Source organism: Danio rerio, chromosome 18 (genome assembly GCF_052040795.2).
Source record: "Danio rerio strain M-AB ecotype USA chromosome 18, GRCz13ab, whole genome shotgun sequence".
Taxonomy (NCBI): Eukaryota; Metazoa; Chordata; class Actinopteri; order Cypriniformes; family Danionidae; genus Danio; species Danio rerio.
This window is the reverse complement of record NC_141038.1, coordinates 20,740,573-20,758,746: the sequence shown is the minus strand read 5'-3', so window position 1 is coordinate 20,758,746 and position 18,174 is coordinate 20,740,573. Positions and strand designations below refer to the sequence as shown.

The window sequence follows — 18,174 nt, the reverse complement described above, 5'->3', positions numbered from 1 at the left end:
GATTCAAATCTTGCATTGTATTCAACATTATAAAGGTCAGAGTCGTTATACTGATCCATTACATCCATAAACATTTATTTTCATGCGCAACACTATGGGCCTTATCATACATCCAGTGCAATAAGGTGCAAGACGTGTTTAGTGTGATGTGTTGCTATTTTCAGACCAACGAAACCCTCATTTTTAAATTTTGCGCCACATTGTTTAAATAGCAAATCCATTTGCGCGACTTTGTAGACATATGGGTGTTCCTATCTAAAATAGAGGTGTGTTAAGGCACATTGTTGGTGCGTTGCTATTTTAAGAAACTGAACTAGACTGCAAAAAAGTCCAGTGCAGATCACGTTAGTTGTATGCCGTAATTTACACAAGATGTACAGCAATACACATGTCTTTACAAATGAAAAAAAGAATTAAAGGATTAAAATATTAAAAAAATATATTATTTTCTACATAAATATAAAAGCCACTGCCTCTGTGCCTTCTTTATCTCAGGGGGCTTTTTCAGTTTGTTCAAGACAAATTGCATTTGTATAATGTTATTATTATTTTTAGTTGTATTAGATACTGTATGCATATTTATATTTGGTATTATAAAAACAAGCGTAGATTCGTCCACCTGTCGGGTTTTGGACCATATTGGGCATATGATGTGTTCATATAATTGTTCATTTATTCGTTTGCTGAAATTAGAACTGAATTTAGAAATAGTTTTGAAACAAATCTTTGCTTTTACAAAACAAAATTAAAATTAAATATGTAGACTAATGGATGTCTTAAGTGGAGTGAGTTTCCAACGTTTCCTTATTCACAAAAGTAAACGAGTAAAGTAAAAGTAAAGAAAAACTAACGAGGCTGAATCAAGGAGGCTCATTCTTTGTCCTCACACTGCAGATGGTTTTCACGCTAGTGAAGTGTTCAGTTTTTCCACTAACAAAGTCTGTTATGCTAATAGCAAATGCACCATTGTGTGATGCAACTGACTCTTATAGAGAATGGGAGATTAGACTCTGATTGGTTCAATAAACGTTATGCTCAAAACACACCATAACTCAATAAGAGAATAAGCAAAACCCTGTTCGACCATGTGTCATGTATTTTTTCGGACATGCCATTAATGCTTTTGCTCCGTGCACTTTAGACTTTGTGCCTAGATTGTTAAAATAGAACCCTATGTTTTAGCTATAAAATAAAAAAAAACATATCAAATCCTTGTCGTTATCATAACTCTAAAATGCAATATGATCATTTAAATGATGTGCGCACTTTCGGTTTCATATTAACAGCTGATGACATGGCTGCCGTCATTTTGAGAAAAAAAAACATACAAACAGGAAACAAACAGTGTGTCGGCTTTTGCATGATTTTGTGGCCACAAATAAGTCATTACATTAAGACAGAAATTACAATCTTGGGTGTATAATACCTTATAAATACAGTATGTGACACTTAACATCATTTAGAGGGATCCATGTTGCTGAGCAACATATATAAAACAATGTAAAGACTTTTGCACCTGCCTTTTCACTTCTCACCTGACCTTGAAAATATAATTGGCTGAATCATAGAAAAAGCAGAATTGATTGTGTGTAGGGTTGAACCAAGTTTGTGATCTTTTTTTGATTAAATGTGCAGTCCTATTATATCATTCATTCATTCATTCATTCATTCATTCATTCATTCATTCATTTTCTTTTCGGCTTAGACCCTTTATTAATCTGGAGTCACCACAACAGAATGAACCGCCAACTTATCCAACATTTGTTTTGTGAAGCAAATGCCCTTTCAGCTGCAACCCATCACTGGGAAACACCCATACACTTCTACATTCACACACATACACTACAGACAATTTAGCTTACCCAATTCACCTATACCATGTCTTTGGACTTGTAGGGGAAACCGGAGCACCTGGAGAAAACCTAAGTAAACACAGGGAGAACATGCAAACTCCTCACAAAAACGCCCACTGACCCAATTGAGGCTCCAACCAGTGACCTTCTTGCTGTGAGGTGAACGTGCTACCGTGCAGCCCACTATTATATTATATTATATTATATTATATTATATTATATTATATTATATTATATTATATTATATTATATTATATTATGTTATATTATATTATATTATATTATATTATATTATATTATATTATATTATATTATATTATATTCATTTATTCTTTTTCTTTTAGTCCCTTTACTAATCCGGGGTCACCAAAGCGGAATGAACCGCCAACTTATAAAGCACGTTCAACCGCAACCCATCTCTGGGAAACATTCACACACACTCATTCACACACATACACTACGGACAATTTAGCCTACCCAATTCACCTGTACCGCATGTCTTTGGACTGTGGGGGAAACCGGAACACCCAGAGGAAACTCATGTGAACACAGGGAGAACATGCAAACTCCACACAGAAACGCCAACTGACACAGCCAAGGCTCGAACCAGTGACCTTCTTGCTGTGAGGCGACAGCACTATACTGCGCCACTGCGTCCCCTATATTATATTATATTATATTATATTATATTATATTATATTATATTATATTAGCAGTTTTTATAAAAAATAACAACTTTTTGTCCCCACGAAAACAAGCAGTATGAGTATTCTTAGCATTTTTTTTAATGTTAATTCTTCCTTAGATAGTTCCTCTTATACCTCAAATGTCCAAAAAACTTGAATTTTCTGTGTTTCCATGGAATGGTAATTAAAATATTGAACAATACAATTACAACAAGGAAGACATTGATTGTAACCCTCATGTAAATCAACAGCTTGTTCACCAGATGTTGTTCTTTCGTTATTAAAGGTCATTGTAGAAAGCAAGAGGTTTCAACAATGACCTTTAGTAATAAGATCTTTTTTTTATGGCTGAATGAGAGTGACCATGGTCTGTTGAAGATAAAGTTGATATCATGTTTCTGTCCTTATTGAGTGGGATTGTGTCCAGCTCTGTCTGTAGCCTGAAGGCACCGCTAACAACCATGGGATTAGGTGCAGCTGGGATAGGGATCAGTTTTGACATTGTCTAGTGGTCCGACTGGAAGAAGGCAATGACAATAATCAATAATGTTCTCATTACCACACAATAGCAGCAACAATTTCATGTTAACAGTTGTTGCTGTAATGGAACCACACCATCTGTGGAGACGATGGTAGGCATAATTTTTTTCTCCCTCGCTGATCCCATAGTGTTTTTATTGCCTCTGTGCTGTTTCAAACATGGTTGAACATGAAGCTGAGCAAAATTCGCTTATAAAACAAATCGTGAAGTCTGATTCGATGAACCATGTTTGAAGAAAAGTGTAAAATAGTTGCTATCTGCTTGTTTAGTATGGCGTCATGCAAAGCGGCTTCAGGGTCAAAGCGCTCTATCAAACTGTAAGGGGAGACTCAAGTAATGAAAAATGTTTACAAAGCCATGCAATACTTTTGATATATATATATATATATATATATATATATATATATATATATATATATATATATATATATATATATATATATATATATATATATATATATATATATATATGTCTAAGATCTGATGGCCAGACTGTGATTAATTGGTTTAAGCTGTTCAAATATTGATGTCTGTGATGTAGCATCTCCAGAGACTGTTGTGTATACAATTTACTTTAACATGTGATATGACTAAAAAGTGGTCATAAACACATATTTTCTAAATTCAAATGAGTAGCGGCTTGCAGAAACCATACTCCATACATCATGACTTAACAAGCGGATTTAGTTGTATTCTCAGTGCTACTGCTACCTTGTAGAACTGCACGAGTAATCTTTTCTTAAAATTTGTGACAACTATTCTATGTTCCTAATTAACAATGATTCATCTACATATGCTTATTAAATCTCTGAACACTTTGGCTCAGTATAATCACAACTGAATCAAAGAACACAACAACACAATATTGTTATTTCTGTGTTATAAAAAGTCGATCACAGAAGTAATGTGATAAAAGTTATAAATTGTCTAGGATATTGTTGAAATTCAAAAATGGATTATGCTGCGGTCACACTAAAGCAGGGGTGTCCACACTCGGTCCTGGAGGGCCAGTACCCTACAAAGTTTAGTTCCAACCCTAATTAGACACACCTGGACTAGCTAATCAAGCTCTTACTTGGCTTTCTAGAAACATCCTTGCCTTGTTTTTACAAGTTTAAGTGGATTGAACATAAAACAATTAAGTTGTGCCAAAAAAAAAAAATTATAAATTGTAATGGATTAACCCATATTAGGTAGTTTGAACAAACAGCAAACATATTTTTTGAGTGTACATGCTAGGTAGCAATTTGTAAGTGTCATTTGAATAACCATGAATAAACAGTTACTTGTTAAGTATTTCTTCATCTAGATATTTCTTTGCACTCTATTGATTCTGAGCTACTAGCAAGAAGTCTAATAAGGTGTTTTCTGTGCGACAGTTTGCTCACCTCAGTGATATGTATGGGTTTTCAGGTTGCTTTTTCCTGTACCTGCCGTGTGAATAATCCTACTGCTCTCACTGACAGGATTAAGAGCTTTGTGGAACTAGCTATGTTCACTTCACTGGGACAAGAGAAGGTATTAAAGCCATTTTCATTACATATACGTGGATCTTTGCTTTTCTTCTCAATCTGAGCACCTCGGGGTTTATCCTTTCATATGCGCCTTTTATGAGCTGCTTTACAAGGAGAAACAGTCCCTCGTGCATTAGCTTCATTTGAAAAGCATCATGCATTAATGGTCTAAAGTACCAGCACAACCTGGTCGTCTTGAAGGTGCAGAGTTTCTACTGTGCCCAAAGTGAGGTGCATGCACTACATCTACAGTATCAATCCACAAGGATCTGCTAAAGTGAGTCTGTGCCTTCTAAGTGAGTTTGTGGATGTCATAATATTAGCAGGGCAAAATTAGGAAAAGTTCGCATATACTTAAGTTCTGTGGGTGATAATCTACCACATAATAGAGTGCAGATATTGTAGCGTATTTCCATAAAGTCTAATGCAATATGTGAAGAGCAGCGCAAATGACAACTTTTTGTCATTTTGTCTTCTGGCATTCCAAAAGAAACAAACACAATTGGAGAAACTGACATAATTTGTATACCGCTGGCCAGGGCTGTGCTTATATGCTGTAGTGCCTCTGATTGGCTATCGTGTTCAATTCAAATAGAAATGTGCTCGATTGGTTATTATTATCTATTATGTAATTTTAGAACTTTATTATAATTATTCACTAATAATAATAATAATAATAATAATAATAATTATAATAATGTTATTATTCTCAAATCTGTATGAGTAATTCTATTACATGATAACATTGTACTTTATTATACAATTATTTAAATAGGTATAATTCCAGAAAATCAACAAAAAGGGTTACAATAAATAAACTTATATTCTTCAGAAATGAAAAAAGTCCTCTTTGATTGGCACCTTGTTAAATATAGTAGGGTTCACAATATTGGATTTTTGCCAGTATTTTCAAACTTGAGAAAACTTTTGAGCTGAGCTGATGCCCATATATTTGCTGTGTGTTTTTGGGAAGTGTTAATTTACATGTTAAATTATAGAGTCAGGTTTGAGATTTTTATTACCCTGAAGTGTTAGCTTCTCACATTAAATAAAAATCCTAGCTTTTTTGACCCTGTTTGATGCTTTGTTCCTAGATAGAACTAACTTGTAGCCCCTTAATTACTTTCTTATAAGACAAGCGACCTAGCAGAAGGCTGCTTGGATGCCATATTATAATGAAAAAAAAAATGCTTCAATGCTTTTTTGGTAACACTTTACAATAAGGTTCATTAGTTAATGCATTTACTAACATGAACTAATCATGAACACATGTACAGCATTTATTAATCATAATTGAACATTTACTAATGCATTATTAACATCCAAGTCCATGCTTGTTACCATTAGTTAATGCACCATGAGTTAACGAACTAACAATCAACTACTGTATTTTCATTAACTAACGTTAACTAACATGAACAAATACAGTACTAAATGTTTTGATCATTGTTTGCTTATGTTAGTAAATGCATTAATTAACATTAACTAATGAACCTTATTGTAAAGTGTGACCGGTTTTTTATATATATTCTGACCACTATATCAAGCAAAGTGTTAGCATTTTGTATTATAACTTTAATAAAAGTTACTTTTACTGCTTGTTCAAACTGCATATTTAAAATTAGTTGAAATAGCCCGATTCTCAAGTTGTTGTTTTTTTGGGACAACTTCATTGTTTTATGTTCAATTTACTTAAATTTATTAATTCATTTGTGCTGGGAAGTATGTATGTTATTTCTGTATTTTACTTTTATTTTCTAATTCTAAGGTATATATATATATATCACCCCATGTGAATCAGTCATGTTACCGGGCAGGCATTAGGACTGGGGGTTTAGCAGTGCCTGTAGTACTACAGAAGTGACTGTTTAACATGCTTGATTTGTCTTATACTCACATTTACATTTTCAAGTCAGCAACTGTCAGTGACGGTTTGGGCCACCAGGCAATTCACAACCAATTAGATTATTGGAAGATTTCAGAAAAACCTTCTTTGCAAACACTTTATTTGAGGCTCTTGAGACCAATGTAAAATGCATATTATAAGAAAATAAAAGTGTTTTTATTCTTTAATGCATGTAAACCTATTGTAGGTAACACAGCCTGATTCTGATTAAATACCCCTGTTTACATTTCTGGAGAGTGTCAAATACATCCTAGAAGTTACGTTTTTTTTCTGTTTTTGTTTTAGCAAATCCACCAGAAGCCACTGTATACACATTTTAAAATCTCAGATTTCTCTCGCAAGTGCCATTCGCACCTGCACAACCAACAATGTTTTCAAAAGCAATCCAGAATAAGAAAAGCTCTCACAGCCTGATTTTTCCCACATTTTCAGAGTTAACCACATTCTCACTCTGTTATTTAATCCGTAAGATTTTGTCTTACCTAATTTCTGGAACCATTCTTCACCAAACTTGAACCTCGCTGTCATGGTGAACTACGCTCTGCATCTCAAATTCTTCAACGTACGCGGCAAGCCGCAAGCCACTGGACAAACTGGTAACAGCGGAAAAAACTTCCATACAGAGGTCAACTGTCAGCTGTCAAGCGCGAAAAAGAACAGCATCATACCTGCCCTTAGCATTAGTTTTAAAAACAACATGCAGCCATACGTACTTGTGGCTACATAATTCGTGATCTTCAGAAATGCATATAGGGCTACGTTTTCATAATGAGTCTATGTTGAGGGTAGGAGGCCTCCAAAACAAAATGAAGAACCTTTAAACTTTTTTGAGGCCATTTAAGTCTAGTTGCCCTTGTAATGGCGTAATTTCAAATAAAATCTGCCCAAAACGAAGTTCTTTTAAAATTTGTTTCAGCAGTTCGAAACCAAACTGAAGTCTGCTTTTGACTCCAATGCACCTTTGAGATACCATTAATTCGTTTTGTTTTCGCAATCGGTGGGTGTGTCCTGGAACTCCGCCTTCTTTGGTTTGGTTTACTTCCGCCCCAGATTCATTTCTCATTCCACAGTGGTCTGACAGGAGGTCAACAACAACATAAACTTGAACAAATAGGAGAGTCAAGCAGAGCAGAGCAGAACTTTTCTTCTCTTTCAACAACCATTGTTGTTGTTGTTTGGGATTAGACTGATACACATGAGCAATGTATTGCATGTACAACTGTGGTGTCTGAATGTTCGAAAACAGTGTAGCGTCACTCAGCCTTTTACAATTTATTTTTGCTCACAAACGAAAAAGTTATAGATATTTATAGGATACCGGGTAAACTTGTGTCTGAAAGGCAACTCCTACAAACGCATATGCAATAAAGTCAGTTACAAAAATCAGTCCACAACCTATCAATGTTCTTAGTAAATCTCGACAGCAGAATTTTCAGTATTTTTGGTCTGCACTGCGTCAATCTGTTAGTAAATCTGGCCCTTAATGCTGAGGAAGAGATCTTGCTTGACTTTTCTTTTCTGAAGGAAGCTGTACGTGGAGCCAAAGTAGTTTACGCCATCTGGTCAGAAGAGTCTCAAATAGTTAGTGATGCAGTATTAATGATGCTATGTGCATGCTGCCTCTTCTTGCCGGAGAATTAGATGCTCTAATAAAGTCCCATGCACCACTGCAAAGTAAATTTCACATCTTGGTTTTAATGATGAGAACCTGGTATGGCCTGCGTTTGATTTCAGATCCTTTTAGTTTTGCCTGTTATAAATAAGCTCATATAAATATGCTCTCCACATATGGTAGAGCTGTACAGTCATTTAAATTACTTAATGTGTCGATTGACTGACTGATTTTGAAAGTGTATGATAAATCTTTGGCCAGATGAGGATTCGCTGTAATAATGCATGACAATTACAATTAGCTCTATTGTTACTCTGTATGATAACGACGGTGTGTAATGAGATTAGCCTTTTATCGAAATGAAAGACGTTATTTTTTCACCAGAGCTTGCACACATAGACTTGTTCCGTGTTGAAAGGAGAAGATTCATTGAATTTTAATTAAAACGCAAGACCTATTTTCTGAAGTATTATAGACACGTACATCAATTCAGCTCTCGGGAGAAGACGCGCTTTATCCTTTCACCTACGTTACAGAAATTAATTTTAATTTACTGAAAAGATGTGACAAAGTAGCATTTCTTCTCTGTTGTCTGATCAGAAATTGCTGAATGTAACAAAAATCAATCAGTTCATCACCAGAGTTTTTTTAAACCAACTCTTTTGAGCACGTCGCATGGCTTCATTGATTTGAAGAAGTCAAATTGATGTCTTTGTCAGCACAAAATGCTAAAGGTTTTTTCTTTTTCTTAAGCTGGAGGAGAACTGGCATGCTTGCACGTCAGGTTCTCGGTGCTGTGTAAATCCATACTGCATTATTTGCCAGTGGCAGGTTTAGCATTTTCTGTGTGTGGAGCATTTCTGCTCTAAGCACCGTCCTCTGGGTATTTGGGATTCTCCCTCTCGCCCATCCCCTGCCTGCGCTTATGTCCAATATTGAGGGCCGAGTCGAAAGCTGAACGAGTGATAATCTATAGCCATGCTGGCCAGGAATGAGGGCAAGTCCTGCCTCATCCTTTACCCACTGCAGCCAGCTTTAGTGTGAGCCAGCATCAAAACATGCACACACATTAGCTATTAGCTGACACTGCTAGCTATACAGTCTCGCGCCTTTTATTCTTGCCATTTTGGAAGAAGTGAAATGTGTTGCTACAATAGCCAGATGCATTTACATTTGTCAGATTTGCATATAAAAAACGAAATCTTTAAAAACATTATGAAGGTCAAATACACTGTAGCTTTTTATTCACTTTTTCCTTCTTTTACTCTTTGCTTTATATCTATTGTTATGGAACTGATAAGGAATTTTGACTATCTTTTGTTATAATGTATTTAGGCATGTGCTTGTGTAACATGTAGAGCTAATTAAGAACTTTTATTTGAGAAAAGGATAGTTGGTCAGAATAAAAAATGTTTTTCATTTGTTTAGAGTCAGGGCCATTACACCAAATATGAATTTCTCATTCTTTTTTTAAAACAAATGACAAAAATGTTTGTTTTCTAAGTGTAAACATGAAGGGCTCTATTTTTTTTCTCGGGGTATTAACCTTTGATGGACAGGACAGTAGAAATTATTGACAGGAAAGCAGAGAGAGGGGAAAGATCGGCATAGGACCACGAGGCGGGAATCAAACTTGGGTCACCGTGAGCACCAGAGTGCATGTGTTGACACACTAACCACTACACCACTGAAACCAACAGAAGGGCTCTATTTTAATGATCTAGGCGCAAAGTCAAAAGTGCATGGCGCAAAAGCATTTAAGGCAAGTTCGAATCCACTTTTGGTATTTTAAGGAAGGAAAAATATGCGCCACGGCACAGGGTATAACAAGGTTGTGCTTATTCTCTTAATGAGTTATGGTTTGTTTTGAGCATAACGTGCATTGAACCAATCAGAGTCTAATCTCCCATTCCCTTTAAGAGTCAGTTGCGTCACGCCATGGCTCATTTGCTATTTGCATGGTGGACTTTATTAGTGGAAAAACTGAACTGCGGGAAAACAGTTAAGCAGACCATCTACAGCGTAAAGATAAAAAAAATAGCCACCTCCATTTGGCCTCTTTATTTTCTCTTTACTTTACTTTTTCTCTTTACTTCACTCGTTTATTTTCGTCGATAAGGAAACAGTGTTGTATGCACTCCACTTAAGGCATCCATCCGTCTACATACAGATGAAATCAGATATTACCTTAGACCAAATATTAAACCCTAACACTAACCCTAACCCTTAACAGAGCAAGGAAATTTTCATAGTATGTCTGAAAATATTTTTTCTCCAGAGAAAGTCTTATTTGTTATGTTTCAGCTAGAATAAAAGCAAATAAATAAAATAAATATTTATTTAAATAAAAAGAAATATTTTTCAACAGTCTACAGAACCATCGTTATACAATAACTTAAGCCTTTAAATCTTACTTTAAGCTGTATAGAAGTGTCTTAAAAATATCTAGTTAAATATTATTTACTGTCATCATGGCAAAGATAAAATAAATCAGTCATTAGAAATGAGTTATAAAAACTATTATGTTCATAAATGTGTTGAAAAAATCTCTATATTAAACAGTAATAAGGCAAAAAAATAAATTTAGGGGGCTTAATAATTCTGACTTCAACTGTATTTAATTTGTTAAGCACAAAGATTTGTTTCAATTCCGTTCTAATTTCCAGCAAACGAATAAATGAACAATAATAACGAAGTGTGGTTAAAAAACTGAGTTTTATCCAAACACACATGCTACTCTTATGGCCCATAAAGTGATGCAGATGTCTTCAAAACCCCACAGGTGGACAAATCTAAACTTGTCTTTATTAAAACAAATATAAATATGGATATAATAAATGATGCTAATAATGTTATTATACAAAAGCCAATTGTCATGACAAAATGGAAAAAGCCCCCGAGATGAAGATGTGGAGGTAGTGGTTTTTATATTTAAAATAATAATAATTAATAATATTAATAATATTTTTTTGCAATATTTTAGTCCTTTAATTCTTTTTCATTTGTAAAACTATTTGTGTATTGCCTGTGTTTATTAAGCAATGTGTAAGGGTTTAAGGAAGCAACTAACTTGATCTGCGCTAGCTTACCCAATTCACCAAAACCGGAGCACCCCGAGGAAACCCACACAAACACAGGGAGAACAAGCAAACGCCACACATAAATGCCAACTGACCCAGCTGAGGCTTGATCCCGGGACCTTCTTGCTGTGGTCACTGCGCCACCATGCCGCCCAACAGTAAATGACTGGCTAAATATTTCAATGTCTTCATTTGTTTCAAAAATGCAGATTTATTTACAACACATACAAAAAAACCTACATATACCTTAGAAATGGTTTAATTAATTTCTAGCAGTTTTAAAACCTTGACTTTTCCTAATCTCAATAAACCTTGAAATGGGTTATCGGCTAATGCCATTATCTATGCTGGACTTTAGACCTGCTTTCAGCTGGTCAATTGCGCTGTCTATTTTAGTTCTTAAAATTAGCAAGATGCCAGCAATTTGCCTTAGCACACCACTATTTTAGACCGGAACACCCATGATTCCACAAAGCAGCGCAAATGGATTTGCTATTTAAACAACGTGACGCAAAGCGGGAAAATTAGGGTTGTGTTGGTCTGAAAATAGCACAAATCACGTCCTCACCATACACGTCTTTTGCCTTATTGTGCCGGGTGTATGATAGGGCCCGAACTATGTCAGATAAAATCATCTGTTAATAGTGTAGAAATGTCGTATAGATTATACAGATATGGTATAAACAGGTGGTCATAATATTTGTTTGTATAATATATTAAAAAGAATCATTTGCAGCGATTCTAATCAAGCTGTTGTTTTTGTTAAACTGCAGTGAGTGCTAAAATATTTAATTGCATTTAAATCTACATTATTTCTCTCACACAATGCTGTTAATGATCATACATCATTTGAAATGTGAAGGAAGTGCGGTTCACATGATGGTGACAATGATTCAGAAAAATGGTTATGTTGTTGTTAATGGACAAATTAAACTAGGCAGACCTGTATGATCTAACATTATTTTTCTTCACTGTCAGAAGCATTCATAATAATAATAATTTGTAAACAGTGGTTTCTAAATGCATAAAATGTATTTATTATTGCTGAATATCAATTGGAATGAGAAGGAAATCTGTATAAAAATGTCAAAAAATGATTATCATAAGTAACACAAAAAATGTGGGCAGCTTTTGCCAAAATAATTCACTGTTCTCGAAGTGTTGACATTTAAGATTTGTGTCATACTTTGGGGCTTCTGTGAACGTGACAGAACTTGAAATATTGCTTCTTAGCGAGCGACTCTTGTGTGGTTTGGAGGAACACATTGGAACGGAAGAGGGGGGGAAAGCCCCAGTACCAATCCTTTAGTTTTCTTTGAATTGATTTATTCAGATTAACACACACACACACACACACTGCATTGTACTGCTACATAACACTTTACGAGAACCTGAATTAATTTCATTTTGAGTTTCTTTCACTGAGGTTAGAAAAGACTTCTCTCACTGTTACCCAGGAGAATCATAATAAGCGCATTAAACGGACAAGATAAATGCTGGCCATCACATTGTTTATCAGGTTTCTTTCAACAAAATGCATGACCGGTCACATTAACTTTGTGCGGTTTATAGAACCAACCTTCACATATTTCATGGTCAAAGATAAGGACGTACCGTAGCATCCGACACTTTCTTCACACTGAAAGTACAGCATATGCTTCATTCAGACCATACTTGGAGAGTCGGTGCTGATTCCAATCAAAGTGGATTGTTCCAGAAGCTTTGGGGGTCGAATGTTACCTGACTCCGATAAGAGCGTGTCGGTTTGAGTCCTGCCGGCCAGGTGACCTTCACTCTTTTAAGCATTATTCATACTTAACGCCTATATATTTTTCATTCTGAAGTGTGTATAAAAGCTTGCAAAAACTCCATGTAGGTTATTTTAGTACTTGTCCGACTCCCAATATCTGACCGAACGCGAGGACCCAGGCATGAATACTAATGCTACAGACAATCAATTGGATGCTGTGTTGTTCAATGGGAATGATCAAGAAAACTGCACACTTCGTAAACAGCATGAAGGCTGGCTGGCGCTGCGTTAGAGTATTGTGGCAAAGTGCAGGCTGATCAAATTTGGAGGGATTTACAGCTTGTTTCCTTTGCGGCTGTGGCTGCTTACGTCGGCTCGTTTCGCACAGAACAACCAGTTCATGTGATAAACTGAGATGTTGACCAAGGACTCAATCTCTTAGGAAACCATTTAGCGTGCGGTCATAGCGAGCATTTTAAAATGTGCATCTAAAGGAAGCCCTTTTTGCAGTGTGTTCGACAACTCCAGCGAGGAGGAGGCATCGGTGACAGCCATCTTTGGAAAATGGCCAGTGTAGTCATTATCCTCCATATCAGCACATCAGCAGACATTTGCTCTAGGCTAAATTATGTCTTACGGGAGGCTCAGACCCACATCGTCTGTACAGCATCCTGTGCTAATTCACGTTTCTGTCTTGTGCAAGATGCATTCGATGTCGAATTTGTGTTTTACTTAAATTATACTACAGGGCTGTTGAATCATTGATTCGGTTTAGCTGATGAACATTATAAGGAGCCAAAAAACAGTGACGATGCACTTGAAAATGTTTTTTAAAAGAGCGCCTCCTCAACCATGTTACTGCTTAAACAGCTGTCATTACAACTTGCAACTAAGCAGAAGCTTACAACCCTCCTACATGTTCTTCATATTGGTTCACTTTGAAACTGACATTGATGAGCAGCGCTGCATGTAAAAGTTCTTCTAACTAGTTCTTTTAACTTGAAACTCCACTGAGTCTGCTAGCACAACAGAATGGCAATATGCATGGTCTCTTAAGTAGTTCCAGTGCATATCACGTCTTATGCCCATGCAAGTTATTTCCAATGGATGTACATGACGATGCACAAGCATTGTCACAATAGAAGAACTAACCAATCCAATAGTATCTGGATGCAGCCTTTATGATGCAAGCTGAGATTGCATCTCTCAGCGATGCAGTGTCAGACACAATGCACTCAATGGTGTGAGTGACGTCACTGTGACGGTTAGGGGTGGGGTTAGGTGAGCACATTAAAAAGCATTGGATGCAGCTTAGATTGCAGCTTACAGCTTAGGATGCAGAGGAGATCCCTCTCAACCAATCAGCTTTATACTTTGTATGGAATATACACATTTTGGTAGACCAACTACCTTAGACCAGAGTTGGGTGTAACACATTCCACAGTAACGCGTTACTGTATTATAATTACATTTTTGAGGAACACAGTAATGTAAGGAATTACATTTTTGTGTTATTTGATTTCAGTTACTAAAGTCAATGTAATTGTGTTACATTACAAATATAGTTTTTAGAAGAAAACTATGCTTCTTTTAAATAACATTTTCTGCTGAATTGTCAGTCATTAAGCATGCGCTTTTAAATAGCTGGTGAAAGCGAGCTGAAATAGCTGCTGTCGAGACTGATTGCTTCTTCAAGTGTTCAAACAGACATTACTTTGATTTCATTGTGAAAAAACTAAAATATTGCTGTGAAATGCATTCTACTGTATGTCCAGTCTCTAAAGAACTCGACCAGCAACTTGTTCAATTATTTGAACAGAAATTATTCTACAATAATACTCGTCGCAAAGGAGAACATCGTCGCCTAAAAACACGGTGGCCCAACTCAGCCTAAACAGGCTAAATTGGATTTTTGTGCAGGATCGGGACTGAAGGTATCTTCTCAATGTGAAGAGAAGTGTAGCCGCTTATAGAGTCGTTCACATGTTGGGAGCACATATATTGTGCGCACTCACATTTCCCACGAAAACCGTAAGTCATGTGACAAGAACTAATCAATCAGCTTCATACTTTGGAATATACACATTTAGGTAGACTAATTACCTCAGTCAAACGCCCGAACACTGCAGTGCTTTCGCATACTATGGAAGTCAATGGTTAAATGTATCCAGTTTTTTCTTTTGTGTTAAAAAAAAAGACAAACAGGTTTGGCACAAGTGAATAGTGATAGAATTTTGAGTTTCTCTTTAAAGCTTTTGAATATGTCAGGCTGCTCTGATCAACTCTAATGTTTTTCAGTGAATATTAAACTACTGAAAGAGCTGCAGTTTATTGTGTTTTTATAGGTATTTTTATGTTTTAAAGTAACTTCTAATGTAATCAGAATACAATTTTTCAGTAGGAATGCAGTAATTTGTAATCTATTACGTTTTAAAGTAATTTAATGTAAAGTAACACTGCCCCAGACAAACACAAATCACCTAACCCCTGCAGTGCTTTTTGATTTTCTCCATAAATAAAACTTCAGAGCTGCTGCAATGTTTAGCAGTTTGTCATGAGAAACGGTGGATGTTTGCCTGACAACAATAGAAGACATGTGCAAGCTCAAAGCCCGTTAAAAATGGTGAAAGAAGCAACATGCCCTTTGCTTTCCACACGTTTTCATTTGCATTGTGTGAACAGTCCCTTACAGTTCCCTAACTCTACACTCTCCCGCAACTATCAAACATCAAATCAAATCAAAATAACACAGAAGGCTTTGAATGAGTTGCATAATGCGGGGTTTACTTGTTCTAGTTTACTCACAGGATGTTTTTCACTACAAACAAGTTTTCCGGTGGAGTTAAAATATTTTAACTTGTGCGGTATAGTAGAGGCGAATTCCATTTGATCGCAGGAAACACACAACACATTCCACGCAATATGCTCCATCAGGTGGAAATTTGCATGTTTGCATTGTAAATTGACCTTGTATGTAATATACTCATGCTAAAACTTAATTTCGAGTTTGGTGTGATCCAGGTATAAAAACATGTACTACACACTGAAGCAGTTTGAGAAAAACACCTAACAGATGTCTTGAAATATAACATCTGAACAGTGTCTTGAGGTGTGATAACTGTAGCATAAACAGAGTAATTTACTCTGGTCTAGTGAATAAAAAAAAAACTAATGCACCATCACCTCGGGTGTGCATTATATTCTAATAATTCAGTGCCTTGCTGCCGTTAATTATTCCTTACATATGTAAAGTGTTGTGCTGATTTTCTTTGTCTTTCTTTTTCTTTTCTCTGCTAGCTCGATGTAGCGAGGAGTGTGCCCATGGTCGTTGTGTGTCTCCTGATACGTGTCAGTGTGAGCCAGGCTGGGGAGGACTGGACTGCTCTAGTGGTGAGTTCACTCTCTCATTAACTCTGAGAGCACAGTTCACTTCATTAAGGCCCTCTCACTCTCACATAGTTAATGGCTGCACCAGTCCCCAGACGCCACTGCAAAGCTACCATGTTTCTCACTTACCCGCTCCCCCTCTCTTCTTTTGCCAGCTGTATTAAAAAAATATATAGCCGGAAATCATGGAGGACGAATGAGATGTGTAATCATGCTGCTGCATTTACAGGTTGTTTTTTGTGCTGAAGCTTGAAGAGGAAAAAAAAAAGATTAACTATTTTTGGTTGTTTTTTTCTGGTTATTGAATTCCTTCAATAGCTTCTTGCTTTGCCAATTTACTTTGACATTTATGTAAAAAAAAACTTTCTAAAATACACACACACACACACACACACACACACACACACACACACACACACACACACACACACACACACACACACACACACACACACACACACACACACATACACACACACACACACACACACACACACACTTGTTTAACTATCATTTAGGGGACTTACCATAGAAATTATGTTTTTTTTAATGTACAGATTGTATATTCTATCCCTATACCCCAAACCCAACCCTCACAGTAAACAATCTGCATTTTTACATTTTCAAAATACCTCATTCTGTGTCATTTATGAGCTGTTTTCCTCAATGGGACTAAAAAAATTCTCCACAAGGTCAATATTTACTGGTATTTCAATAAGTGTGTTTGTGGCGACATTTGATCAAGGTGCATGCACACACATAATTGAAAAAGTATTGGTAACACTTTTTTTGATGTTCCATTTCAGTAAGTAGTAGACTGCCTTCTTACAGTTTTTTACAATGGCTATGAAACTTTTTTCAATACATTTAACAAGTTTGCTAAACTCTTAACGCAGCAACACACCTAAAACACACAATTGGCAAAACGGTTAATTTTACGCTCAAAATCAAACATTATAAACTAAACTTCTAAACTAATGTTCAAAATACAATAATAAACGAACACACTACACCATGTCTAACAAAACACTGCAATCATGTTTCAAAATGAAATTATTGTTCAAAACACAAACACATGTTCTCTTCCAACATAAACATTCAGTCAATCAGAACACACTGACAATAAAAACACTATCATCAGCTGAGATTACAGAAACTGCATTAGTTTATGTTTCAGCTCTGCTCTTATATTTGAAGTCTCGTTACAGTTTTGTTACGTTGGGTTAAGTAAATGCATGCATTTTCTTTTGTTTACGGCAAAAATTCTATACAAAACGAAGAAAAAAAATTGACAGTTTATGTAAAAAAAAATAAAAATACAGACACAGAATTTCTGCAGTACAGACTTTTTGCAGAAGGACATCACTGCAAACAGAAAAAGCACCACAATTATAATAAAATAACAAAGTGATCTTCTATTCTGCCCGGTCTTTTGCCACATGTTCTCATTAACATTATACTTGATATCTTCTTTGGCGACATCCCCAGCCTTGTCAACATTGAAAATTTCATGTGGTACTTGATTGGCCTCTAACTTCATGACTCTCTGAAAGTAATTAGACACAGTGTATGCAAATGCTGTACTGTATATGTATTGTATGTACTAATGAACTCCAGGTTTAAAGAGTAGTTTACTGCAAACACTTTGTATAGTACAGTGATGACTGTATTGCATAATTGGTGACAGAGTTCTTTGATGTTCCTTTCAAAAACCTCAAGAGTCGTCTATTAGAACATATGATCATGTGATTGGAAAAACCAAAACAAGACATGAGTGTGCTTTCTAGATGGGAATCAGCTGTCATATATACATATATATATATATATATATATATATATATATAT

At 35.9% G+C, this 18,174-nt stretch overlaps 1 protein-coding gene across 2 annotated transcripts in view; it reads left to right on the top strand.

The window, feature by feature from the left end:
- Nucleotides 1-18,174, top strand: part of megf11 (multiple EGF-like-domains 11) — a 265,068-nt gene that overhangs the window by 67,382 nt on the left and 179,512 nt on the right. For both annotated transcript variants that reach the window (XM_087293061.1, XM_087293060.1), the window contains exon 6: nt 16,240-16,332. In XM_087293061.1, coding sequence (XP_087149187.1) covers nt 16,240-16,332 — 93 coding nt within the window. The remainder of the gene's footprint in view (nt 1-16,239; nt 16,333-18,174) is intronic.